The 27,468-nt window shown below is 42.7% G+C and overlaps 1 protein-coding gene across 2 annotated transcripts in view; it reads right to left on the reverse strand.

Annotated features, from left to right (window-relative positions):
- Nucleotides 1–17,349: 17,349 nt before the first annotated feature.
- Nucleotides 17,350–27,468, reverse strand: part of Rgsl1 (regulator of G protein signaling like 1) — a 62,760-nt gene continuing 52,641 nt past the window's right edge. For both annotated transcript variants that reach the window (XM_052200539.1, XM_052200538.1), the window contains 3 exons: nucleotides 24,917–25,026; nucleotides 19,886–19,981; nucleotides 17,350–17,522 (listed from right to left, as the gene is read on the reverse strand). In XM_052200539.1, coding sequence (XP_052056499.1) covers nucleotides 17,431–17,522; nucleotides 19,886–19,981; nucleotides 24,917–25,026 — 298 coding nt within the window. In that variant the 3' untranslated portion in view covers nucleotides 17,350–17,430. The remainder of the gene's footprint in view (nucleotides 17,523–19,885; nucleotides 19,982–24,916; nucleotides 25,027–27,468) is intronic.

A 27,468-nucleotide genomic window follows, 5' to 3' on the forward strand; every position in this document is an offset into this window, starting at 1 on the left:
TCTAACTTCTTGAGTTCTTTGTATATATTGGATATTAGCCCTCTATCAGATGTGGGGTTGGTGAATATCCTTTCCCAATTTGATGGTTGCCATTTTGTCCTTTTAACAGTGTCCTTTGCCTTACAGAAACTTTGTAATTTTATGAGGTCCCATTTATCAATTCTTGATCTTAGAGCATAAGCTATTGGTGATCTGTTCAGGAACTTTTCCCCTGTGCCCATGTCCTCAAGGGTCTTCCCCAGTTTCTTTTCTATTAGTTTCAGTGTGTCTGGTTTTACATGGAGGTCCTTGATCCGCTTGGAGTGAAGTTTAGTACATGGAGATAAGAATGGTTCGATTCGCATTCTTCTGCATGCTGACCTCCAATTGAACCAGCACCATTTGTTGAAAAGGCTATCTTTTTTCCACTGGATGTTTTTGGCTCCTTTGTCGAAGATCAAGTGGCCATAGGTGTGTGGATTCATTTCTGGATCTTCAATTCTATTCCATTGGTCCACTTGTCTGTCACTGTGCCAATACCATACAGTTTTTTTTTTAACACTATTGCTCTGTAGTATTGCTTGAAGTCAGGGATACTGATTCCCCCAGAATTTATTTTGTTGTTGAGAATAGTTTTAGCTATCCTGGATTTTTTGTTATTCCAGATGAATTTGAGAATTGCTTTTTCTAACTCTGTGAAGAAATGAGTTGGGATTTTGATGGGGATTGCATTGAATCTGTAGATCGCTTTTGGCAATATGGCCATTTTAACTATATTAATCCTGCTGATCCACGAGCATGGCAGATTTTTCCATTTTCTGAGGTCTTCTTCGATTTCCTTCTTCAGAGACCTGAAGTTCTTGTCATATAGATCTTTCACTTGTTTGGTTAGAGTCACACCAAGATACTTTATATTGTTTGTGGCTATTTTGAAGGGTGTCATTTCCCTAACTTCTTTCTCAGCCTGCTTATCCTTTGAGTATAGGAAGGCAACTGATTTGGTTGAGTTGATTTTATAACCAGCCACTTTGCTGAAGTTGTTTATCAGCTGTAGGAGTTCTCTGGTGGAGGTTTTCGGGTCACTTAAGTAGACCATCATGTCATCTGCAAATAGTGATAATTTGACTTCTTCCTTTCCAATTTGTATCCCCTTGACCTCCTTATGTTGTCTAATTGCTCTAGCTAGAACTTCAAGTACTATATTGAAAAGATATGGAGAGAGAGGACAGCCTTGTCTAGTCCCTGATTTTAGTGGGATTGCTTCAAGTTTCTCTCCATTTAGTTTGATGTTGGCTACCGGTTTGCTTTAACGATGTTTAGGTATGGGCCTTGAATTCCTGCTCTTTCCAATACTTTTAGCACGAAAGGATGCTGGATTTTGTCAAATGCTTTTTCTGCATCTAATGAGATGATCATATGGTTTTTTTCTTTGAGTTTGTTTATGTAGTGGATAGCATTGATGGATTTCCTTATATTGAACCATCCCTGCATCCCTGGGATGAAGCCTACTTGATCATGGTGGATGATGGTTTTGATGTGTTCTTGGATTCGGTTGGCAAGAATTTTATTAAGTATTTTGGCATCAATATTCATAAGAGAAATTGGCCTGAAGTTCTCTTTCTTTGTTGGATCTTTGTGTGGTTTTGGTATCAGCATAATTGTGGCTTCATAGAACGAGTTGGGTAGAGTTCCTTCTGTTTCTATTTTGTGGAATAGTTTGAAGAGTATTGGTGTTAGGTCTTCTATGAAGGTCTGATAGAACTCTGCACTGAAGCCATCTGGTCCCATGCCTTTTTTGGTTGGGAGACTTTCTATGACCCTTTTTATTTTTTCAGGTGTTATGGGACTGTTTAATTGATCTATTTGATCCTGATTTAGTTTTGGTCTAGGAATATCTGTCTAGGAAACTGTCCATTTCCTCCAGATTCTCCAGTTGTGTTGAGTATAGGCTTTTGTAGTAGGATCTAATGATTTTTTGAATTTCCTCAGTTTCTGTTGTTATATCTCTCTTTTCATTTCTAAATTTGTTAATCTGGATACTTTCTCTGTGTCCTTTGGTTAGTCTGGCTAATGGTTTATCTATCTTGTTGATTTTCTCAAAGAACCAGCTCCTGGTTTTGTTGATTCTTTGTATGGTTCTCTTTGTTTCTACTTGATTGATTTCAGCCCTGAGTTTGATGATTTCCTGCCTTCTACTCCTCCTGGGTGAAATAGCTTCTTTTTGTTCCAGGGCTTTCAGGTGTGTCATTAAGCTGTTAGTGTATGCTCTCTCCATTTTCTTTTTGGAGGCACTCAGGGCTATGAGTTTTCCTCTTAGCACTGCTTTCATTGTGTCCCATAGATTTGGGTATGTTGTGTCTTCATTTTCATTATGTTCTAAAAAGTCTTTAATTTCTTTATTTCGTCCTTGACCAAAGTATCATTGAGTAGAATATTGTTCAGTTTCCACGTATATGTGGGCTTTCTGTTGTTTTTGTTGCTATTGAAGACCACTTTTACTCCATAGTGATCTGATAGGAGGCATGGGATTAGTTCGATCTTCTTATATTTGTTGAGGTCTGTCTTGTGACCAATTATATGGTCTATTTTGGAGAAGGTACCATGAGGTGCTGCGAAAAGGTATATTCTTTTGCTTTAGGATAGAATGTTTTATATATATATATATTAAATCTAATTGGTCCAAAGCCTCAATTAGTTTCATTGTGTCCCTGTTTAGTTTCTGTTTTCCTGATCGGTCCATTGAGGAAAGTGCAGTGTTGAAGTCACCCACAATTATTGTGTTAGGTGCAATGTGTGCTTTGAGCTTTAATAAAGTTTCTTTTATGAATGAGGGTGCCCTTGCATTTGGAGCATAAATGTTCAGGATTGAGAGTTCTTCTTGTTGTATTTTTCCTTTGACCAGCAAGAAGTGTCCCTCAGAGTCTCTTTTGATGACTTTGGGTTGAAAGTGAATTTTATCTGATATTAAAATGGCTACTCCAGCTTGTTTCCTGAGACCATTTGCTTGTAAAATTGTCTTCCAGCCTTTTACTCTAAGGTAGCGTTTGTCTTTGACCCTGAGGTGTGTTTCCTGTATGCAGTAAAATGTAGGGTCCTGTTTACGTATCCAGTCGGTTAGTCTATGTCTTTTTATTGGGGCATTGAGTCCATTGATGTTAAGAGATATTAAGGAATAGTGATTGTTGCTTCCTGTCATTTTTGACGTTATTTTTTAAATTTGATTGGTTAACTTCTTTTGGGTTTGATGAAAGGTTACTATCTTGCTTTTTCCAGGGTGAAGTTTCCCTCCTTGTATTGGTGTTTTCCTCCAATTATCCTTTGTAGGGCTGGGTTTGTGGATATATTGGGTAAACTTGGTTTTGTCATGGAATATCTTAGTTTCTCCATCTATGGTGATTGAGATTTTTGCTGGGTATAGTAGTTTTGGCTGGCATTTGTGTTCTCTTAGAGTCTGCATGAGATCTGCCCAGGATCTTCTAGCCTTCATAGTCTCAGGTGAAAAGTCTGCTGTGATTCTGATAGGTCTTCCTTTATATGTTACTTGGCCTTTTTCTCTTACTGCCTTTAATATTCTTTCTTTGTTTAGTACATTTGGTGTTTTGATTATTATGTGACGGGAGGTATTTCTGTTCTGGTCCAGTCTGTTTGGAGTTCTGTAGGCTTCTTGTATATTCATGGGCATCTCTCTCTTTAGGTTAGGGAAGTTTTCTTCCATAATTTTATTGAAGATATTTGCTGGCCCTTTAAGTTGTAAATCTTCACTCTCATCTATGCCTATAATCCTTAGGTTTGGTCTTCTCATTGTGTCCTGGATTTCCTGGATATTTTGGGTTACAAGCTTTTTGCATTTTGCATTTTCTTTAACTGTTGAGTCCATGGTTTCTATGGTATCTTCAGCATCTGAGATTCTTTCTTCTATCGCTTGTATTGTGTTGTTGATATTTGCATCTATGTCCCCTGATTTCTTCCCAAGGCTTTCTATCTCCAAAGTTGTCTCCCTTTGAGTTTTCTTAGTTGTTTCTACTTCTGATTTTAGATCCTGGATTGTTTTGCTTAGCTCCTTCACTTGCTTGTTTGTGCTTTCCTGTAATTCTTTAAGAGATTTTTGTGCTTCCTCTTTCATGACCTCAGCCTGTTGACCAAAGTTTTCCTGTATTTCTTTAAGTGTTTTTTGCGTTTCCTCCTTATTGGTTTTTGTATTCTCCTGAATTTTTTCAATGATTTTTGTATTTCCCTTGCTAGGGCTTCTAACTTTTGATCCATTTTCTCCTGAATTTCTTTAAGTATGTCCTTCATGTGTTCCTGTACCAGCATCATGACCAGTGATTTTAAATCCAAATCTTGTTTTACTGGTGTGATGGGGTATCTAGGACATGCTGCTAAAGGAGAATTGGGTTCAGAGGTTGCCATATTGCCTTGATTTCTGTTAGTGACGTTCCTGCGTTTGCCTTTTGCCATCTAGTTCTCACTGGTGTTAGTTAGTCTTGTCAATGCTGGACTCACCAGTGCAAGCTGCCCCTTCCCAGGTGGCCTCTGGTGCACAGCTTACCTCCTGCACTGCCTGGAGACAGGGTGCTGTTGCCCAGGCTGTTCAGAACCGGAAGCAGACACCTGAAGGCTCCTGCAGGGGCCCGCTGGATTCACCAGAGCACACTGACTCCTCCCAGAAGGCCTCCCGGAAGCCCCTCTTGCCTCTCGCAGGACCCAGAGATGTGGCGTTGCTGCCCAGGCTGATCTGGATCCGGATCCGGAAGCAGAGAGACCTGAGGGCTCCCACCAGAGGCCTCAGGACTGGAACCTAAGCTCCCTGCTACCGGAGCAAGCTGTGCACTCCCAGTCTGCCTCTGGTGCACTTCCTGGAGACCGAGTGCTGTGGCCCAGGCTGTTCAGATCCTGAAGCAGACACCTGAAGGCTCCTGCAGGGGCCCGCTGGATTCACCAGAGCACACTGACTCCTCCGGACTTCATTTTCATAAGAGACATATTATCCTTTACAACTACTTTTATGCTTAAGTATACAAATCTACTTTTGGGACAATAGAATTTTAAATAGTCCTTAGATAATTTAGTCATACAGCTCTCCAAGAATGCCCCACACTGCCAATATCACAGGAAGAAATCTTTCCAAATAGTGTTTGACTTAAATTCTTTTTTTTTTGAGTTCATGACAACATCATTTTCTTCTTCCCTTAGATCCTTCAAACCCCTCCATATACCCTTCCTTGCTCTTAAATTCATGTCCTCTTTTTCATTGATCAATATATTAATTATCAGTATAAATATATATCAATTATTTATCAAATATATATCAATTGATGATTAATTGATGTATTTATCAATAAATGAAAAAGAGGTCATGAGTATATATGGCAGTATGCATAGCAATATAATATTCCTGAATACTTAGATACACCCTGCTGGGTCTGTAGAATGTTACTTTTATGTGTATGTTTTCAGGGCTGACCATTTGTTTTTAGATAACCAACTGGTGTGCTCTCCCCTGGGAAGACCATTTCTCCCTCTCACCATTCCTTAGTTACTTGTGGTTACATAGTTACTCGAAGTTACATAGCTCTTTGTGTAAGGCTGAGACCTTGAGAGTTTCCCCCTTTTTAGCTAGCATGTCATTGGTGTTGTTTTTGTTCAACTCATGCTCAGGTTGTGGTCATGTTGGTGACAGAAGAGGCACCCCAAAAACCTTTCCATTAAGCTAATATCACGCTAATACCAAAACCAGGCAAAAGAAATAGCAAAAGAAGAAAATGAAGAAAATATCTCCGACGAATATAAACTCAAACTTACTCAGTGAAATACTTGCAAATGGAAACTCATCTGAAAGATTTTCTACCACGACTTGGATTTATCCCCATAGTGCAGAGATGGTTCAACATATGTAAATCAATAAAAGTAATAAGCTGCATAAATGGACTCACTTAAAGACAAAAAAAAAAATATCACATGATCATCTCAACAGATGCAGAGAAAGTCTTTGACAGAATCCAACATGCCTTCATGATAAAAGTCCCAGGAATACAGGGAACTATATGTAGCTACCACAGGGGACATATCTCAATATAATAAAAGATATCTAGAGAAACCCACATCCAAAATCGTCCTAAATGGAGCAAAGCTTAAAGCAGTCCCATTGATGTAGGTATGAGACAGGGCTGCGCATGCTCCTTGTTCCTACTCAGTACTGAGCTCAAGGCACTAGTCGGAACAGTCAGACAAGTGGAGAAAATCAAGGGATGCAGATAGGAGAAGGAGTTAGGTTATTCCCGTTTACAGATGATGCAATATTATACACAAGAAATGCTGAAGACTGTCAGAAAACGTCTAGAAATGATAAACAAATCCAGTGTACCTTTTAAGGAAGGATGTGGTTAGTGGCATGTGTCGGTAAACTCAGCATTTCTATAGCAAGATGAAACTAGGGACAGGGGACTTCCACAGGCTTGGACCCCGGCTAGCCCAGAGTGCACCGAAGTGAACGACACTCCCTGCCAAACGGTGTAGAAGGTAAGGCTCTACTCACGGAGCCACCTCTTCAGCTTTGTTCTTTAAAAATGTGAAAAGACTCAGTGTAGCAGTATAGGGCAAAACCAGAACAGGGAAGTGGAAAGGGGGGGTGGGAGAACAGAGGGAGGGAAGGGGGCTTATGGGACTTTCGGGGAGTGGGGGGCCAGAAAAGAGGAAATCATTTGAAATGTAAATAAAAATATATCGAATTAAAAAAAAAGAAAAAATGTGAAAAGAACAGGCTGGGAAGTTGATTCAGTGGACCAAAGTGTTTGTTGTGTGTAGTGTGAAATATTAAAAAAGCACCCATGCTACAGTCTGCAAGGCACCGGCAGTCGGGAGGGCTGGTTTCAGCCAGGCTGACCCTCTTAGAGCTCCGAAATCTTTCCACCTGACTTACTAGGTTTCCAGGACCAGCTGTTGCCATGCCAGCCCCACACTTATAAAGCGCAAATTCCCGTGGCTGGCTGGGGTGCCTCACCACTGTACCTTTCTCTGGAACTCAGTTGAGTCACTGCACGAAAGAAAACGCCACACAATCTTAGTTTAGAATCAAATGGCCACACAATCGCTGGGTGCAGCAACTAGCATCCCAATGTTATAAGCTATTCTAAATATAACTCCTCTGGTGGCAGATCCGACATCTTTACCAGAGGCCTCTTGTTAGCTATATTTTGTCCTCCAAACTCACCCTGTCCGCTAGCCAATTCTCCTGTCCTACTCTGCGATCCCTTTCTCTGACCTGGAAGTCCCGCCTACTCACCCAGTGCTTGGGCCCTTGAAATCTTTATTCATTAGGGGAAGGTTCATATGAAGTGACCTGAATAAGTGATTCATTCTTCTCCTCTTGGGGAGTGGAATTAGGATCAAAAAACAAAATCCAGCATGTGGGAGGCAGAGGCAGGTGGATTTCTGAGTTTGAGGCCAGCCTGGTCTACAGAGTGAGTTCCAGGACAGCCAGGGCTTTATAGAGAAACCTTGTCTCAGAAGACCAAAAACAAACAAACAAACAAAAAACCTACACCAAAACCAAAGCAAAAGCACCAGGGTTATCACAACAGTTGTGCATGTGTGAGGATTTAAGTTCAGTTCCCAGAGCTCATGAATGAGCCAGAAATGTAGGGCAAATGTCTGTGATCCCTACACTCTTACCAGGAGATGGGAGGTGGAGATAGGAGAAGCCCCAGAGGCTTGTGGGACAACTGATTTTCTATTCACAGCTAAAAGTAAAACAAAACCCTTGTCTGAAATGAGATGGGAGGTGAGGACTGACATTTTAAGTTGTCCTCGACCTCCATACCCATGCCATGGCACATACCTGTCTGCATTTACACACACACACACACACACACACACACACACACACACACACATACAACCACACTCACAAACACACACACACACACCACACACACATACACACACACAACCACACACACTCACAACCACACTCACAAACACACACACACACCACACACACACACACACACACACACACACACACACACCACCCCATTCCATTTGATAGCCATTTTTCATTCAGTTATCACCATTACAGATATTTTGTTGCACATATAGCACATTAGATACTGTGTTAAGCAGGGAGTGGTTGGCCTTGTCATGTAGAGGTGTCAGTACATGTGAGGAACACGTAGGACAGACCGTGTGAATGAGGGTGAAAGTAATAAAGCTCTCTAACCTTGTGTTTTCTATGGCCAGAGATTTTGTGTGTGAGGTACAAAGATGCCCATGACTGTGCCAGAAGATGCTGTCATTGTCATTATGTAGAAGAGACAATTGATGCTCTCAAAGGGTTGCTAGGATACTATCCTTTGTACACACAGTAAACAGAAATGTCAGGACGGACATCCAAGCCGGTGAGGTCTTAGACAGTAGTCTTTCTGGAATGGCAAATGTGTAAATGTGCAACTGTTCACGGGTCATTGTTCAGAAGTATGGAGCCTTTTCTCAGTTCCTCTTCTCAGCAGCTGTTTGGTGGCTTTTCCTGGAGAGACAGGAACAAATGCTTATTATAGACCTCAGATACACGACCATAGAAGAAGGCTCCTAAATTCCTTAACTTTCTGAATTTTTAAAGTCTTTTTCCTCTTAATTCAGAGGAAATAGCTGGACAACAGCAGCCTGGGTGTAAGGATACCAGTTCCTTTCTTAGTGTGCGCGTGTGCACACACTCATTTGAGTGTGGGTTTCTGTATGTCATGGTGTGTATGTGTATAGGTCAGAGGACAGCCTAGGAGGTTGGTCCTTACCTTCTATGTTGTTTGACAGGGTGTTTGTCCACTTCAGTGCACCCAGGGCTGGCTGGTCCCCAAGCTTGTGAGAATTCTCCTTTCTCTGTCCCATCTCGCCACAGAAGTTCTGGGTTCATAAACAAGTGCTACTACATTTGGCTTTACACAGAATCTAGGAATTTGAACTTAGGTTCTCCTCATACTCATATGTAAGGGCTCTACATACTGAGCCATTTCTTCAGTCTAGTTATTGCTATGCTGAGTCACTGCTATGGACTGAATGAAGTATGAAGTCCCTCAATCAGATGGTGTTCAGAAATGAGGCATTTGGAAAGCAATTAGGGTTGGAAGAGGTCCCAGGGTGACCTCCTTATGGATGGGATTTTGTGACCTAATTCATACAATGGAAGAGAGCTAATTCCTATCAAAGACTGTCTTTTGCCTCTCCCTGCCAGAAAGACATACAGAATGAAGACAATTTATACAGCACAAGAAAAATGAAATGACCAGCAAGTTCACCATAGACTTTCAACCTCTAAGACTGGAAGGACTGTAGTGTGTTCCAGCCAACTGGTCTAAGGTATTTTATTACCGCAGCCTAAACTGATGTGTTTGCTGGCTTCCCAGGTTGTAGGAACCTTTTTACCAAAGTAACAAAGTCAAACACTTAGCACACAGCGCAGCTGGCCCACATGTTTATGAACTTTCTCTTTTCTCTCACAGGAAAAAAAAAATGGTGCAGCTCTATAAACTCATCTCTATAAACCATGCTTGCAGTTTCCAGTTATCTTAGGGTCTGTATGCTCAAACTGAGAACATGAGATGCTCTGACAGAAGGGCAGAAGAAGAAACAAGGAACTGGGTTGTTCTATGACTCTAGAAAACCATTGGCAACAATATGCAAACAATGTTTATTTTTATCCTTAAGACATCAAAAATAACACCATAGCTGTGTTAGCCAACATACTGGCTCTTGTCATTGAAGCCATGAATCCCAAGGGGACTTGAAAGCTACAGTAGGAAGCGCACCAACCTACAAGAAATGTAGAGATTTTTCACTTTCCATTTCCTGGGAAAGCTCTCTTGTCTTTGAGTTTCAAGTGTGTGCTCCTTCCTCCCTCCCCCGCTCCGTATATATTTTATAACATTGAGGCAATCAGTGTTTTGTTTGCCGTATTAAACAGATACTCAATAAAAATGACTCACCCCGCTGGAAGGTTTGCTTCTGGTATGTATGGGCCTCAGTGGCTGGGCAGCCCGGAAAGTAGACATCATGAGTCATGTACGGAATAGGGCTATTCTGCCCTTGGAGTTCAAATACTAAATATACTACAGGGGGCAAATCAGGTCCTACTCCCTGACCTCGCAAAAACCTGGCTAGGTGTGGGGCAGGGATGGAGGTGGTAATGAAGACACGGTATAGAGATGTTCTGATAAAGATACGGTTTACTAGGTGGGACTCTTGCACGGGAAGAAAATTTAATCAGAGTAGAAAGGGTTTGTGTAGGCAGGGCAGGTGAGAGCTAATACGGCAGGTAGCTGGGCTGTAGCATGGGAATGTCCACTGCCTTCCCTCCCAGGCAAACACGAGCTAGTTTTTGCAAGTCTGCATTTGATCTTCCAATTCTCGCTGGATTTCAAAATTTGTATACAATCCACCTAGAGATAGTGAAGGTACCGGACATGCCATAAAATCTCAACCTTCTTCAGTTCTTTTACTGTCTCTCCAATCTCTACCTGACAGCTTGCAGAAGCTGATATTTACTACTTTCTTAGAAGCTGTAGAGCCGTTGCTTTTAGTCCCCAGACTTCGAGTCCAACCATACCTTACTCCCCTCCCCTTCCTGACCCTAGAGTTCTTCAACATCTCTTTCAAGAGAGGAGCCATCTCCAGAGAGTTTTCCAGGACAAGATTGACACCAAATATGGAGTGAGGATTCTTGTAAGCACAACAATGCTTGCTTTATTCTGATGATCTTCCCTGTTTTTAAGGATCCAGTGACCAAAGATACTGGTCTCTGCTCATCCTTACAGCGCTTACTTTGGAGTGACTCCTGTTCCATCTCCAGTCACAGAGGATGAGGGGATGTGTCCTCATAGCCAGCAGTGAGTGCCAGAGTGAAGAGAGAACAAGTCGATGAGATTTAAGTTTCTTCCATGAAAAACTAGCAAGATGTTGTTAGGTTTTCCTGTCCTTTCCTGGATGGTGTGGGTGTGAAACAAATGATCCACTACCCTGCTTTCTCGATGTCCTGACTGACTCATTTCTTTTTTCAGTTTTATTTGCTCCTTTCTTTTTATCAGACTTTCTGACACCGTGCCCTCTGTCCTGAGCACATTTTCCCTCCCTTAGTCCAGCGAACAGCCCTGCCCACAGCTTAAAGATCTTATTTGACAACTGGGCGGCTGAGGAGGCAGAGAAAAGGGACATACTATTCTCTCAAAAAAAATTCTAATTTACTCTTTAACATTTTTATACATGTACATAATATATTTTAATCATATCCATTTTCCATCCCCCCTTTAGTCCTGTTTCACTCCCTTCTGCCATTTTTCTTCCCAATATCTCTCTCTCCTACTCTCATGTATATATTTTTAATAACCCAGTGAGTTTAGGTAGAGTTGCTTGCATTGTATGGGTGTGGTTACACCCTTGGAGAGGACAGACCACTCACAGGGAGTGTCTTCTAATTTTTACTTTTTACAATTCCAGTTGTAAAAGTTATATTGTGTCCTTGAAAGTCCCCACGATGAATGGCTCACTGCATACCTAGCTTGCGAGCAACGCCGTGGGCTTCCTCAGCTCTGTTCAGCAGACTGTGTTTCCTGCTCAGTCCCCTTGATTGGGCCATGTCTTTCTCATGCTTCAGCTAATTCCGACTATAAGGGGATATTTCCTTGGATCCGGGAGGAATTGTGTAGGTATTGTCTAATGCCCTAGTGCAGTGGTTCTCACTCTTCCTAATGCTGTGACCTTTAAATACAGTTCCTCATGTTGTGGTGACCCCCCCCCAACATAAAAATTATTTTGTTGCTACTTCATAACTATAATCTTGCTACTTTTATGAATTATAATATAAATATCAGCTATGTAGGATATCTGACATGCAACCTCTGTGAAAGGGTTGTTAGCCTTTCAAAAGGGTCACGACCCACAGGTTGAGAACTGCTGCTCTAGTAACTATATTATTACTAATTCTCTCAGGCTCATTTCCTATCCAAGGAATGGCATCCCCTATCATGTTGGAAAGTCTCACCATGTTTACAGATTAACAGCTCAGCAGTGGCAGAGTCCCAGTCTCAACCCCAGTCTCAGCTCCTGATGGACAGCTCCTGCTTAGAAGTACTATGAACATTTACTCCTAGGCAGGAGAGTCTCTATCACCAGGCGCTTCAACACGGAGGTGTCTCTCACTCCTCCAGGGATTGGAAGCATCCCTTTGCATGCTACTGATGGTGAAACAATTAGTTTTGTCTGTTTTCCCTTCCACTTCTTTCCTGCACTCACACAAAATGATAGACTAAGCTTCCTCAGGCAGGTTAGAAAGTGTGAGAGAGGGAGACAGATGCCTATCTTTTGCAAGTTATAACTGATTTCTTTATTCTCTTCCCAGCAGCCAAGTGGTAACTAATGCTCTTTCTAGCAGCCAGTGGGCATTGACATGCACTTGCCTGGCCCACAGTAATGGCCACCCTGTGCAGTGGTATAATGCTACTCTTACTTTCCATGTTAGCTAAATGGTCCTCAGCAAGATGGCTGCCATAAACCTAGTGGCAATTATAGGGTATCCCATAGCCGAGTGGCAAGGCACGAAGCATTTAACATATAACATGCTCCTGCTAACACAGAACCAGATCGCAAGCCCCACATTTCCCAGAATGCCTTCTTTTTCTCTGCACTCATTTGCTTGGATTGCTGGACATGTTCTATATGTCCCCACATGTTCTATAAAAATCTGGCTGTAGTGTGCTACCATCTTCCCAAGCGAATGGATTAGTTATAAATATTCAAGTATACGAATAAGAAGTGTATGGGGGAAACTATGAAATCAAAATAGCAAATTATTCCACGTTCTTGGATAGCCAGATTCAAACTTGTGAGACGTTAAAGTTTTGAGACAGTACAAAAACACTGTTAGTGTTGCAGCTCTTTCTTGGGCCTTTGTAAATGGGCCTTTTCTTCAGCAACCTGGGGTCATCTTAAACTGAGAACATTATCTCTCTCCTTCTGTGCTTCCTTGTGGCCTCTGTCCTTCCTTTGACCCCATATATGTTTTTAGTCCTCAGCCTATGACAGCATATGGACAGCTATAGGCAGAGTCACAGTGGACTTGGAATTGACCAATGAGACCATCAAATGCTCATTTAGACCAACACCCAATGCTGCTACCTAGTTTTACACATACCACTCCTCTCTGCAGAGCTTCCTTGAGCGCGCATGATTCCTTCTCTCTTTCCTCGTAGCCTCTTGTTGAGCATCCTACCCAGCTTCAGCTCCAGTGTTAGGGATCTAAGCTCTCGGGCCCATGCTATTTTTTGACAGTTGTGAGATCTATTATAGGCCACTAAATTAAATCTGAATATCAAACAAAACCCAAGTAATTATTTTAGTATGGCTAATTTTTTTCATACAGTGTTTGGACATGCTTATGCAAAAATTATTCATTGCTTAACTGAAATTCATATTTATCTAGATTTCTATGTCTTGTTACAGTGGTAAAAAATATCCAAGAACATTTACACATACACACTAAGGGACACTTTTTATACCCTGGCTTACAGGTTTCTAGCTCACTTCACACTCGGCCCAGCTTGGCTGGGCTTAATGATGGTGGGAGAATCATCGTCAAATCACATCAGAAGGAAGCAGAGAGAGGAGCAGAAGACTGGACCAGGGAAAGATATACCTCCAAATGACCTATTCCCCCACCTAGGCCTCACCACCCACCAGTAATGGCGCCAAGTTACGCCATCAGTGGATTGACCTGCTCATTACATGGGAACCCTCGGGATCTCCTGGAAAAGCCGTCACACAGACACGGAATTAGATGGTGTAGTACTCTCTAAAACCAATTGCTCTGAAACCAATCAGGTAGCTAGGATTAACCACTGTGTGAACTGGGATCCAGGAAGGGGTAATGGAGGCAGGGTCACCAGCCCCTGGAAGCAGACTGCAGGCCAGCATTGATCTATTGTATTGTGCAGCAGCCTTTTGTTCCAATGGGGAATTGACAGGAGCTCTGGAGTAGCCAACTATCTTATCGTCAGTATGGGGAAGTGTAGCGTGTAGCTTTAAAAAAAAAAAAAAAGATCCATGCCAAATCTAGCTAGGTGCCAACAATGGTGGTCTTGTCAACCCCCATGGCCAGCTTGCTGCCAAGCCTCTCACCCTTCCCAGGCTAGCCACACCCTTGTACCTAAGATCCCCTTAGCTCTGTAAAATAATAACACTAGAGACTTGTAATACACCAGCCAGATTGATAATGGTAAATCTCCAACCCCAAAATGAATGCTCAAAGAACACAAAATTCAATTGCTATAAATACAAGCTGCACACCAAGATTGGGCAAGCGTACCCTGCTTTGTTCTCTTGCTCATCTATGTAACCCCTAGTTACTTGCAGCTTCTCCAGAGCATATGTGGTCAGTTCTATCTTCTTCTTCCATCTTCCATCCTCCGTCTCTCTCTTCCTCCTCTTTCCCCTCTCTAAAACTTTCAGCTCTGCCGTTCCCAATGATAGGCTCTAGATGACCAATTAAGATGTCACCTGACCTCACCTGAGTATGGGAACGCCTCTTGAGAGAGCAGAAAAGACAAACCGCAATCCACAACAGGGAGGTGCTGGGCTGCCAGCACCGGAGAGGAACCTGTAGGGATGGAAGCAGCCACTGTCCTGCTCCAGGCCCATTCTAAGATCCCACTAGTTTGCTAAGATCCTCTATTTTGTGTCACACAGTACGCCAGTGGACAAGGGCACTGGTACTATTAGGGCAGTATGGGAGCCTCCCTCACCAGGTCCCCCAGGTCCTACCATTGGGTCCCTTAGACCCCACCCAGGGGTTGTAGAACCCACAAAACACCATTCTAGGTGTTCTGTGTTTTTAAAATTGAGAAGAGTTACTAGAGACTTATGTATGCTAAGCAAGTACTCTGCCACTAAACTACATATTTAGCCCTGTCCACCCCCTAAATTGCTTATATGTATTTGTGTTGCACAGTATGATATTTCAACTCACATATATAATATCTCCTATCCGTATTAGGTCATTGTCATGTCTGTGACCTTAGATATTTACAACTTTGTTGGGAACATCTAAAATCCTCTCTACTGTTTAGTGGTGTACTGCTATCAACCATAGTCATTGTACTGTGTTATAGGATTTTGAACTTCTTTCTATCCCGCTGCATGCCTGTACCTTCTGCTAACCATCTCGAGCCACCCTGTCTCCTAGTTTCTGGCAATCTCTATCTTATCCCTTATTTCCATGAGCTCAGCTACTTTAGCTTCAACATATGAGTGAGAACATAAGAGACTATATAGGGTATATCCTTTATTCTGGCTAATGACATATAGCCCCAATTATTGGATAGGGGTAAAGTCTGGCACCCCAAGGTCCTGAACACATAAGCCAATCCCTCTCCTTGAGGAAACATCTGGATCCAGTGGCAGTGGATGTGAGAGACAGATGTCCTCATACTTCTCATGTCACTCTGCAATGCATGCACCTGCAAAGGCTTCTCTGAAGGTGTATCCTTCTGTCTCTCTTGACTTTCTTCTTCTGTCCCTTTTGGTCACTCCTTAATCTAAATGCACTGTATGAACTCCCTAAAAATAAAACAAATTAAAATTAAAATATTAAAAATAAAAATTCTTAAAGCACCAGGAATGATTGGAACATAAAAAATATTCATCAAAGAGATGGCCATTGCAGGTCCCTCTTTGGTGTGGTCATCATGGCTGTACTTGACAATTGATTTCACTTTCTGGTCCTAGGTCAGGAAATTCTAAGGCCAGGAAAATCAAAAGCATAATTTCATGCTTTTGATATTCCCAGTGGCGTGGCCAATTCATTTACTCATGTATTGGGTGTGTATTTATGGGGAGACTATAAAGGTGTCACTGGGTCGAGTACTGGGAGTACAAAGAAAAATAAAACATAGCCTTTGCCCAACAAATTATACAGCACATGCCTGTAAGGGGCAAAGCTGTGGGAGTTTATCTTTCTGTTAATGACCAATGATCTCTCTCTCTCTCTCTCTCACACACACATGAATGAATGAAACCAACTTTTCTTTCCTTAAGTGAGACTCGGCTGCCACTCAGTTCAGCCATATCTTGATCCACCTAGAGAGCATGTAGTGTGTGGCCTCGAAGTGGGCATTTCACCAGATTCTCATCAGTAACCTTGTGGGTCTCCTCGTATCCCCTCTGGTCTCAAGCAACGGCCTCTTGCTCTTTTATGATTAAGTTCTTTCTAAAGACCTCAATCCTAGTAACTGGGCTCTTCTTCATTCCTCTCTGGGACCTTACTGGGCTTTTAAGAATTATAATTCTGTTTCATTGCCCGTATTCTTGCTGTGAATTGAAGTCTTGTTCTTAAGCTTCCGTCCTATGAGGAGAGGGAAGCTTCACTTCTTTCTTCTGAGCCTTGCTTGTGTTGAATTCCTGCCTTAGATGGGCCATCCTGGGGGGCCTTGGAGCACTCTCCCTGGGTCTTGCCTACCTCTGACATCCTCTGAGGACAAGCACTCCTACTGTCTTTCACTACCTGCTGCAACTCCAGCCTCACCAGACTTCTTCAGCCCTGGGAGGTAGGTGTGGGGGTGTCATAGGCCCTGTTGTAACATCATAACATATTCTATCCCTTGGAAAAGTCTAGGATAAAAGCATCAATACCAGACACATTTGTGCCCACTTGGAAGGAGTCTCTAGTGTGCTTTGTAGATCTGTATTCTGTAATCCACAGATACATTGATGTGCTGTTCACTTCATTCCAGTTAGGGACTGTTCATAAAATCCTGTCATCTTTACTCCTGACTTTTTTCAATAGACATAAAATGAGTCTGGTTACTCTAAGCTGAAGGCTGCTGCTTAGATGCTTTGATTTAAAAAAAATGTTAGGAATCTATTAGTTGTCAAGTTTCATTCCAAACTCAGGGGAGAGCAACTGTTTCCATGGACAGAAAGTTGCAGGAAACACATTCTCATCCTATGTTCAGCATAGGATGAGAATGTGACAAAGAACAGAAAGTGCTACATGAGAAAGTCACTTGCCTGCTCAGCCCAACAGCTCCTTTACCAGCCTCACAGTCAAGATTTACTCAGACAATGGATGGGGGTGAGTCCCTGTGCAAATGGAGCTGAGAGTAATAGCACCTCACTTCCTATGGTACTCATTGACACATCCATCCATGCATCCATCATGAGATTTCTCAACAACCTACAGCCAGGGTTTGTATGGAGCTGTCGAGTAATATCTTAAGCCTAGGTCAGGTGACCTAATCCACACACTCGTAGGCTCCCAGTCTCATGGAGGGCACAGGTAATGGGGGGCTGTCTCTCTCACTCTGTCCACATCTTACCCGCTGTGGTCTGGTCTTGCTCTGTCTGGGCTGCCCCATTCTCCTTGATCTTTCCACAGGGTACGAGGACATTTCATCTCTGACCAAAAGGGTTCTGTCAGTACTGGGAGGTTGATACGGAATCATCCACCTCTGTTCTGGTCTTGGCTTGATTACTTCTTCTCTTTTTTGTTGTAGGATATTTTTGGTCTAAAAGAAGAGACGCAATGGGAACAGGATGAGGCTGGGGAGATATGCATACATACATGAAAATGTACACATGCATCAGAGAAAGAGAGAGAGACAGAGACAGAGAGACAGAGACAAACACAGAGAGATGTCATTACATAAAATAACTAAAATTACATAAAATGCTGGCATGTTGTCATTTTCTCTAGAAGTGAGAAGGATAAGAATGAAAATACTTTGAAATGCCTTTCCTAAATGGAGGGGAGCAAAGACAGCCCCCAGCAGAGCTATCCCTCCCCCCCCCCGACTGCTGGGTCTTTAGGTGTACTGAGCTTCACTTGGTGCTACATGCAGGGCAGTGTCTGAACATGTAGCTCGGTTCTAAGAAGTCCGATCCTGTCATGTAGGTAGAAGAATATCTCTGAGCCAAGAATTTCTAGCTTGCGCCGACTTCAGGGTAGAAGACCCCAAATGCACAGAGAGGTGGCAAGCTGACTTGGCTGCTAGATGAAGCTAAGCTAGAGATAAAGGAGGCAGAATGCACAGCACACTCCTCCACATCCCAACAAAAAAGACCCCTACCCTCTGCTCCTCCTGCACTCTTCCGGGGATCAGCTGCTGAAGAGATCAATTCTTGCCTCTTTAGACACATTTATTTCTAGACTAGATTATTTTCTTGCCATCTGAGAAGATGTACGGATTTATGTAACAGATTGTGGATTACATTTTTGAGAAATGTGTCAGAGAAAAATCAAAAGCACAAGCACAATTCAGTTTGATGCTTTGGAGGGGGGATGAGCTGGGGGTGGGTGAGGGAGGGGGGATGAGCTGGGGGTGGGTGAGGGAGGGGGGATGTGCTGGGGAGCAACCTCCCAGAGGTGAAGGGGAGGGGGGTGGGCTGAAGAACTCTGGGAGAGGGGACAGGGAAGGGAAACAACATTTGGAGTATAAATACATAAGATAATTTAGAAAAAAGAATTCTACTCCCTGGTGATTAAGCATGCAAACATATGAGCCCATGGAGTCCACTTTTATTCAAATAACCACATTATGGAATGTGGTTCAGATGTACTTCACTTTTCTGAATACCTTGTTGTAGAAGCATCGTAACATGAATATAGGCTCCTGTATCAACTTTTTAGTTGCTTAAAAAAATACTGATATTCTTGAAAGTGAAAAAAAAATGTTTATGAATGAGTGAAATTAGACATATTTTTATCTAAAGTTTTAAAGATTCTTCTCCTTCTTCTTCCTCTTCTTTTTGAGACAGGATCTCTCTATGTAGCCCTGGATGGTCTGGAACTCACTATGTACACCAGGCTGGCTTTGAACTCACAGAGATCTGCCTGCCTCTGCTTCCTGCATGCTAGGATTAAATACATGCACTGTCATGCCTAATCCTATTTATTATTCTTAACTGTGGATGTCTGTGTGTGCCATGTGAGAATAGGTGCCTTCAGAGACAGAGGTGTCAGATCCTCTGCAGCTGGAGTCAGAGCAGTTGTGAGTTACCTGATGTGGATGGTAGGAATTGAACTAGGGTCCTCTGCAAGAGCAGTGCAGGCTCTTAATCACTAGCTATCTCTCTAGTCCAGTACTATTTCTTATTTTATAGCTATAAGGGTCTAAATTTAAATGTATCTTCATTCTGTATAAATACATATTTTTCATAAAACAGTTAATGGCCACATACATGGTTTAAATCAATCAGTTCTGTTGGGTTTGAAATTTGTTATTAGTATAGAAAGGGTACAATGCATTAGCTTCTACTTTTGCAGAAAGAAAGTTTCAGCTGCAAGGTTGCCTGCTTTCACGTTCCAGGGAAGGGGCTGCTGGGCAAGTGAAGGTGAACTCTGATGCTGTAAGGTGTCCAGAAGACCTGGTTTGTGTGATCCATATTTCTTTTTCTTAGAAGGGCTTTCACTTCATATAGAGGCTGTATATGATGTTAGTCATATAGAGCCATGGCAATAAAGGTTATACAACAGGAACACTAGAATCACAATCATCCTGGAGATGCTGTTCCAATCAGCAGGTGGATTCTGTGAAAGGAGAAAGCATTTTGTGGACTCTTAGAAAAGATTTTTGCATGATGCTTGAAATGAGCAGAGACAGAGGGGCTGATGTAACCTCTTCAAGAGGTTACAAAGAACTCAACAAGACATGATGATTCAGACACAGAGAACTGGGCACAGAGCCTGGAGGGGAACCAGGAGAACGTCTTACACATCTCTACCACTCGTAAGCTGTATAGCCTTGAGCAACTCATTTCCACCCGAGGAGCTTAATCTCTTTATAATTAATAAGAGAATGGGCTCATGTGGACTCAGAACCATTCTCTAGTTGGCCAGGGAACTTTTGCAATCCGTGAATTTCCTACTCACAGTTTTGGAGTGAACTTGTCACTACATCCCGGGGCGGGTGAGGTCGAAACCATTCGACACCTCTGAGCAGGCTGAACCTTAAGACAGTGTGCTCACCTGGGAATGGAGAAGAAAGCACATCACAATTCTGTAGCACCACCCAAAACAAAACAAAACAAAACAAAACAAAACAAAACAAAACAAAACAAAACAGTTTTCTGTTGTTTAACATCTGCAGGTTATAGGAGGTCAGTGATGGAACGTTATTGATAGCCTAACCTTTGTGTCTGTGATGGGGGTCTGGGGTTCACAATGGGAAGCAGAGCTTAGGACTCCTCAGCCCATGTGATTCTTCAGGCTTGGGGCCCTGAGCCCATAATTCAGAATCTCCTGCTCCTCTCTTCTTTATGTTGCTACCAAATAAGACTTTGGGGGTTTGTTTCTATGGAATCTTGATCTAGGAAATACAGCAAAGGTGGGGAGCGCTTTGGCCACCACTGAGGTGTGTGCTTTCAGGAGGAGAATTCTTTGCCTGCCCTGACTATCACTTCTTTTCTTTCATTTCCTGCCTCAATCTCCACTGCCTCCCATAATTAATCTTTGAGGTCAAATTGATTGGCTATTTCTGTGAAGGTGTTTCCAGATACCCACAGGCTAGGGTCCTGGGCTGAATAAAAATGAGGAAATGAGTTGAGAGTTAGTATTCATCTCCCTCTGTTTCCTGTTGAGTACACAGTGTGACTAGCTTCCTGCACTTCTGCTGACACTCCCCTCCAAGAAGGGTTGTAGCTTCTTGAAATGTAAGTGGAAACAAAGCCTTCTTTTAAGTTGCTCATTGCCAGATATTTAGTCACAGATGTCTTAGTGGCTTTTCTGTTTTCTCTGATAGAACACATAGACAAACTCTGCTCAAGGGGGAAGGGGCTTAGACAAACAGAGCAGGGGTCTATCATGGCAGGGAAGTTGAGGTGGTGGGAACCGGAAGCAGCTGGTCAGGATGCATCCACAGTTAGAAAACAGTGTGAGGTGAATGTTGCTGCCCAGCGCCACATCTCCATTTATACAGTCTAGGATCTCAGTCAGGAAATGGTGCCACCTCAGAGCGTGGGCACTCCCCTTCAATTAATATAATCAAGACAATACTCCACACACAGTCTGAGAGGCCTGTCTCTCGAGTAATACAAGATTCCCCCAAGTTGACGATTTATACTAATCATCACCCTCCACCCACTGTCAAACTGACACTCAACCATACCATTTTTTAAAATTAAATTTTTATTTGTTAATGTGTGTGTCCGTGTGTGTGCATGCAAGTGTATATATGTATCTATGTGTGTATATGCTGCAGCACACTTGTGGAGGTCAAAGAACAACTTGCTGAAGTCAGTTCTCTCCTTCTGCTATGTGAATTCTAGGGACCAAACTCAGGTCATCAGACATATTTACCAGCTGAACCATCTCATTGACCCTGAGAACATCACTCTTAAGCCATAACCTATCCTTTGTTACCATTGGCCCACAACCATCTTGTAGTCTAAATGCATTTGGCCTCAACATCAGAAGTCCTCACAGTCATTAAAATGTCCAAACTTTAAAAGTCCAAAGTCTTAACTTTTGAGTGTCTATAAAAACCACAAACAAACAAACAAACAAACAAACAAACAACAACAACAACAAAACAGGGGCCAGCAATATGGCTTCCCAGTTAAGAGCATTCTTAACTTTTGCAGAGGACCTGGTTCAGTTCCTAGAACCCACATGACAGCTCATATCCATTTGTAACTCAAGTTCCAGAGCTTCTGACACCCTGTTCTCTCTTCCTTAGGCAAAACATTCATTTGCAAAAAGTAAATAAAATTTAAAAATTCCTCTAAAGTAAAAAAAAAAAGTATATAGTTGCAAAATAAAATAACATAGTAAATACTTCTTCTTCAAAACTGAAGAACCAGGGCTGGGCATGGTGCCCCACCTTTAGAGGGGCAGGAGGATCTCTGAGTTCAAGGCTAGATTGGCCGACATAGTGAGGTGCAGGGTAGCCAGGACCAGGACTACAGACAGAAACCCTGCCTTGTAAAACAAAAGCAAAAACAAAACCAAGCAAAGCTGAAGAAGTGGGGCATAGCAAGGAATGATTAGACCAAAACCAGTCCAAAACCCAGCAGGTCAAACACCAAATCCTGCAATTCTAGAGCTTGTAATAAATTTGACTGGGCTCCAAAGGGCTTAGGCAGGCCCACCATTTCCGCTCTGCATCTGCAGGGGACATAACCTCCCTCTTGGGCCAGGTGTACTTTCCTATGGCCCTCCTGGACATCCCACAGTTCCAGCATCCAGTATCCTAGAGTCTCTACTGCAAATTACGTTCCACCTTCACATCCACACAGTAGTCTCTCAATGCCTCTTGAACTGTCTTGTAGGAACACCTTGACTGTGAAACACCTTGACTGGCCTTAGCTGTTTTCCAAAACAGAGGAATAAGACTACACGCCCCTCTCAATATTTTGTTTTCCATGCCTCCAAAATTATTGCTATTTGGATGACACTGTCTGGTCCCCTTGGACTATGGCTTCATTGGCTTCTGCTCTCCTTTCAAACAAACCTGCACCCTCACAAGTTAGAGCTTTTAATGTGTGAGGTTCTGTCCTCAGGATACCTTTCCTGCTGTCTCAGTGCAGCTCTCCTTTGGCCCCTCCAGTCTTTTTAAAAATTGTGGCTGCTTTCTAAGCACCAATCTGAACTGTAGGGGGGCTGGTCTGGTGCTGCTTGTATTTAAATGTTGGCTCCTGGCTCCTAAATCTAGTTACCCTGGAGGAGCAGATCCACACTGTACACTAAGATTCTATGTAAACCTTGCTCCCCAACTTAACTGATCAAAGATGGCACCAGAGGATTGAGTGGGAGGTCTCAGGAGAGACCAAAGGGAAGAAGAAAAGCCACCATAAGAAGAGATGAATCATGAGCACATGGCCAGGAACCACAAAGAACAAGGGACAGATGGCTGGGATTTAAGTTAGAATATCTCTAAATTTGCCCAATGTAGGCTTACGGCTTGTAAGTAAAATACCTGGAGTGTGTGCCTTTTACACGGACTAGCTGGAGTTTAATTCCTATTACACTAAATGTTCTCCCATCTTGAAACCTCCTCTGCCAGACTGTCTTTAAATCCAACTTCACTCAAATTCCCAGGACAAGGGTAGAACGAAGCTGTACTCTTAGTCAAAGTATCATGCAAATGGCTCTAGTCCAATTCCTGATAGAGTCCTTACTACTTTCTGACAAAAGTCTAATGAGCTGGGCCTCTACTCTCTGCTGTACCCTCAAATCACATTTGTAAAAGCTTTCCCTTGTTAGGGCTTTTAAGAGGCAGAAAACTCATTGGCCCTTTTCCTTTCACGAGTTGTCGGCTTAGTTGGGTGGGTTTTGGCCACGAGGGCGCTCCCCTCTTCATCTCAGTGCAGACCAGGCCTCCCCTGGGTCTTCTTTTCTCTTCCAGCACAAAATTGCTTAGCTCTAACATTAAGTTTCTGGATGTCAAAATTTTCATGACCAAAAGCAACTTGGGAAGAAAAGGATCTATTTCATTTTATAGTTTACAATTGATCCTGAAAGGAATTCAGGGCAGGAACCTGGAGGCAAAAATTGAAGCTGAGGCTACAGAAGGATGGTGCTTCCTGGCTTGCTTCCCAGGGCTTACACACGGGGGCCACCTGCCCAGGAGTGCTAGGTGTCGTGAGCACTTTAAAACCAATCATTAATCACGAAAATGCCCTACAGACTTGACTATAGGCACTTCAATAGATCTTTTTCTTTAATTTTTTTTTCTTCCCAGATGACTCTAACTTGTGTCAAGTTGGAAAAAAAATTCAGCATGATGACCTTGTGCCAAGAACACACTACCTGTGGATGAGAGGGCTAATGAGGTAGAATGTGTGTGTGTGTGTGTGTGTGTGTGTGTGTGTGTTACTTTTCAATTTCTGTGATAAGACACCAGGACCAAGGCAACTTATAAAAGTGTTTAATTGGGATTATGGGGTCAGAGGTTCAGAAGGTTAGAGTCTATGATAGCAGGGTGAAGGTATAGCTGAGAGCTCACATCTTAACCCACTACCATGAGACAGAGGGCACACTGGGAATGTTTCAAGTCTTTTGAAGCCTCAGATTCCACTCCCTAGAGATATATCTCCCCCAACATGATCACACTTGCTAATTCTTCCCAATCAAACAATTCTACCAAGCACTCAAAAATATGAGCTTATGGGGGCGAGTCTCATTCAAACCACTACCACCACCACCACTACCACCACCACCACCACCACCACCACCATCACCACTACAACCACCACCACCACCACCACCACCACCACCACCACCATCACCACTACCACCACCACCACTACCACCACTACCACCACCACCACCACTACCACCACCACCACCACCACTACCACCACCACCACCACCACCACCACCACCACCACCACCACCACTACTACTATTACTCCTACTCCTACTACTACACACACATGTTTTATAACTATTTATGTTCTATTGATACAGAATAATAACTATATCTCATTAATAATCATAGCACCAAGGTATCTAATACTTCTCATCTTAATTTCTACATTTCCCTTACATTTTCATGTATATATGTGTATACGTGAAAATTTGTACATTTATCACTGTGTATCTTTAGTTTTCAGTTATTTTCTCAGTTAATAAAATACATACTTCTTTTCCGTGGTGATGATAGTTGGATGGGAGCCTCTTGAACAGCAGCTAAAGAGGTTACTGCTGCCAGGTGCTCAGCATGTCCAGCAGGGTCCCAGAAGCCCCTGCTAGGTTTGCTCTGAATAGCACTCCTCGTTGCTAATATCACACACCTTAGCACTAGTACTCTTATTTCTCTGAGGGCCAAGTTAAGGTGATGACCATTATAATAGCCACCACCCTTGTGCCTGTTAAGTCTTAGAGTTAGCTCTTCAGGCCTCTGTTCTCTCTTTACCTATCTCTGGCTGGGGAAACGGGGCCGTGGACCCAGGGTGGACTCACCCCCACTCCATGGTGGGTACTTGTATACAGACTTGGGAGGATTTCTTCCATCGTCAAACTTCTTCCCAAGGTACTCTACATAAGAGCGTGTCGCCTTCCAGTTACAAAACCTGTGGAAAGAAAAGCTTCCAGTCACACAGAAGGGTTGGAATGTACTGCCTGTCTAAAGACATTCTCCTTGTCCAGGCTTGGCTCCGGTGGAGGATGGGAGACTCCCTTCTGAAACCACAGTTAATAGTGTGAAGAAGCACTATGCCCAGCCTAGGTATAGGTAGCTGTGCTCCTTTGAATGTCAGGCTGTATAACCTCTGTCTAGACTCCGTAAGTTACCCAGCATAGCATATTCAGCTGGGTTTCCATGTATCTCTTCCTGAGAGTCTCCCTCCCTTCCTTGATCCCAACGTGTTTTGCTCTAGAAGATAACTGGTTCCTCAAGCTTGAATACATACTGTGATGTTTACTGTTATTTGAGAAATGTTGCTTCCCCGAAGATCTCGAAATACTTAACACTTCCTCTTTGGCACCTCCCTCCCAGGACTCCTTGGTTAGTAAGATTAGGTTTAATTGTCTGCACTTGAGCTCCCTCAGCTTGAGGCAAGCAAGGGGTATGGTTCTCCCCTGCTCCAATCTCCCTGCTCCCCAAGGGCCAGACTATTCTATTACAATTGCTTTGCTCCAATATGCAAAGGCGTATTGTTTATGGGTGTAAGAGACATTTATTTGTGTGTGTGTGTGTGTGTGTGTGTCTATTTGCCTGTGTGTGCACCATAAACATACAATGCTCACAAAGGGAGCAGAAGGAGTCACATCTCCTATAGCTAGAGTTATAGGCGGTAGATGGTTGTTTGTATGCTGTCTAATGTGGAATTGGTTTTAGGTCTTCTACAAATGCTTTCTACTGAGCTATCTTTCCATCCCCCAAGGCCATTTTTTTTTTTTTTTAAGAAAAATGGAAACCTAGTGGCCAGATATAAGCATCCCCACTATGCTTTTCTGGAGACTTTTTGGCCAACTAGGTTTGTCATTGAGGATGATCACTACAAGGGAAACTCAGAAGAAGGCTTTTGTAGAACTCCAGGCTTGACAAACAGCTGAAACATCTCAAGCAAGACTGTGAGCACAACTTCAGCAGGACAGGCAATGAGCCAGAGGTCCCAGTTGTGCTGGGAGTCAGACTGGCCTGGAATGGATTGAAGTGGGACATGGTGTCCAGCGTAGCTTTAAAGACTCGTGGTATCCAGATGTACTTTTAAAGACTGATGGTCTCTGGCCTTCTCTCTCTCTAACTATACTGAATGCTTGCTGATAACTTCTAGAAAATCCTAAAAACTTTCTTGCTTATTCTTATGGCTAAAAACTGGCTTCTGTTCTCTTTAACTCTGTGCTTTATTAAACATTATAACTCTGTGCCTTATTTAACTCTTTATGCTTAAATAAATGCTAGGGAAACAACTCTTTCTTACTGTTCTGTGCTTCATTAAGCATTGGGGAAACTTAACTCCTTACTACTTGTGCTTTAATAAGTGCTAAGATTTGATGATTAACACATACTGTTTAGCAGCAGGGAATTAAGTAAAAAGGTAGTGCTCCTGTCTCTGGTGAGTCATCCAGGAGCCTCTCTGGCTAAGGTGGCTAACTTTTTTGTGAACCAGAGAGGAAGGAAAGGAAAAGAACTAAGACGCTTATACAGGAAAATATGTACAGACACACACATACATTCAAGCATTCATACACCCACACTATGGCCGGGCTAGACCATCTGCGATAATCAACTCCATGCATGCTTACATATATACATACACCTACACACAAACATATAGACAAACAGATATAGACATATGTATGTATGTATGTATGTATGTATGTATGTATGTATGTATCTGGATGGATGGATCTGGATGGATGGATGGATGGATATGGATGGATGGGTGGATATGGATGGATGGATATGGATGGATGATGGATGGATGGATGATGGATGGATGGATGGATGATGGATGGATGGATATGGATGGATGGATGGATGGATGGATATGGATGATGGATGGATGGATTTGGATGGATGGATGATAGATGGATGGATCTGGATCTGGATCTGGATGGATGGATATGGATGATGGATGATGGATGGATATGGATGGATGGATGGATGGATGGATATGGATGATGGATGGATGATGGATAGATGATGGATGGATGGAGATGGATGGATGGAGATGGATGTATGGATCTGGATCTGGATATGGATGGATGGATATGGATGATGGATGATGGATGGATATGGATGGATGGATGGATGGATGATGGATGGATGGATGATGGATAGGGCAAAGCTCCCCAAGCAAACCATTCAACAAACAACTTCCTTTCCTCTGGTCTTTTTATATCTTCTTGCACAAAAAGTTCTTTAGAAAATTACCTCAGAGATAAAATGTTACATAGGATGGCAGTTATAGGAGGATGTTGATATTAAGTTCAAAGCAGTGTTTCATTATAATATGCTCATTATAAGTTCAAAGCAACACTTTTTACATGGCCTTGTCTTATCACAG

This window comes from Apodemus sylvaticus, chromosome 12 (genome assembly GCF_947179515.1).
Source record: "Apodemus sylvaticus chromosome 12, mApoSyl1.1, whole genome shotgun sequence".
Classification (NCBI taxonomy): domain Eukaryota; kingdom Metazoa; phylum Chordata; class Mammalia; order Rodentia; family Muridae; genus Apodemus; species Apodemus sylvaticus.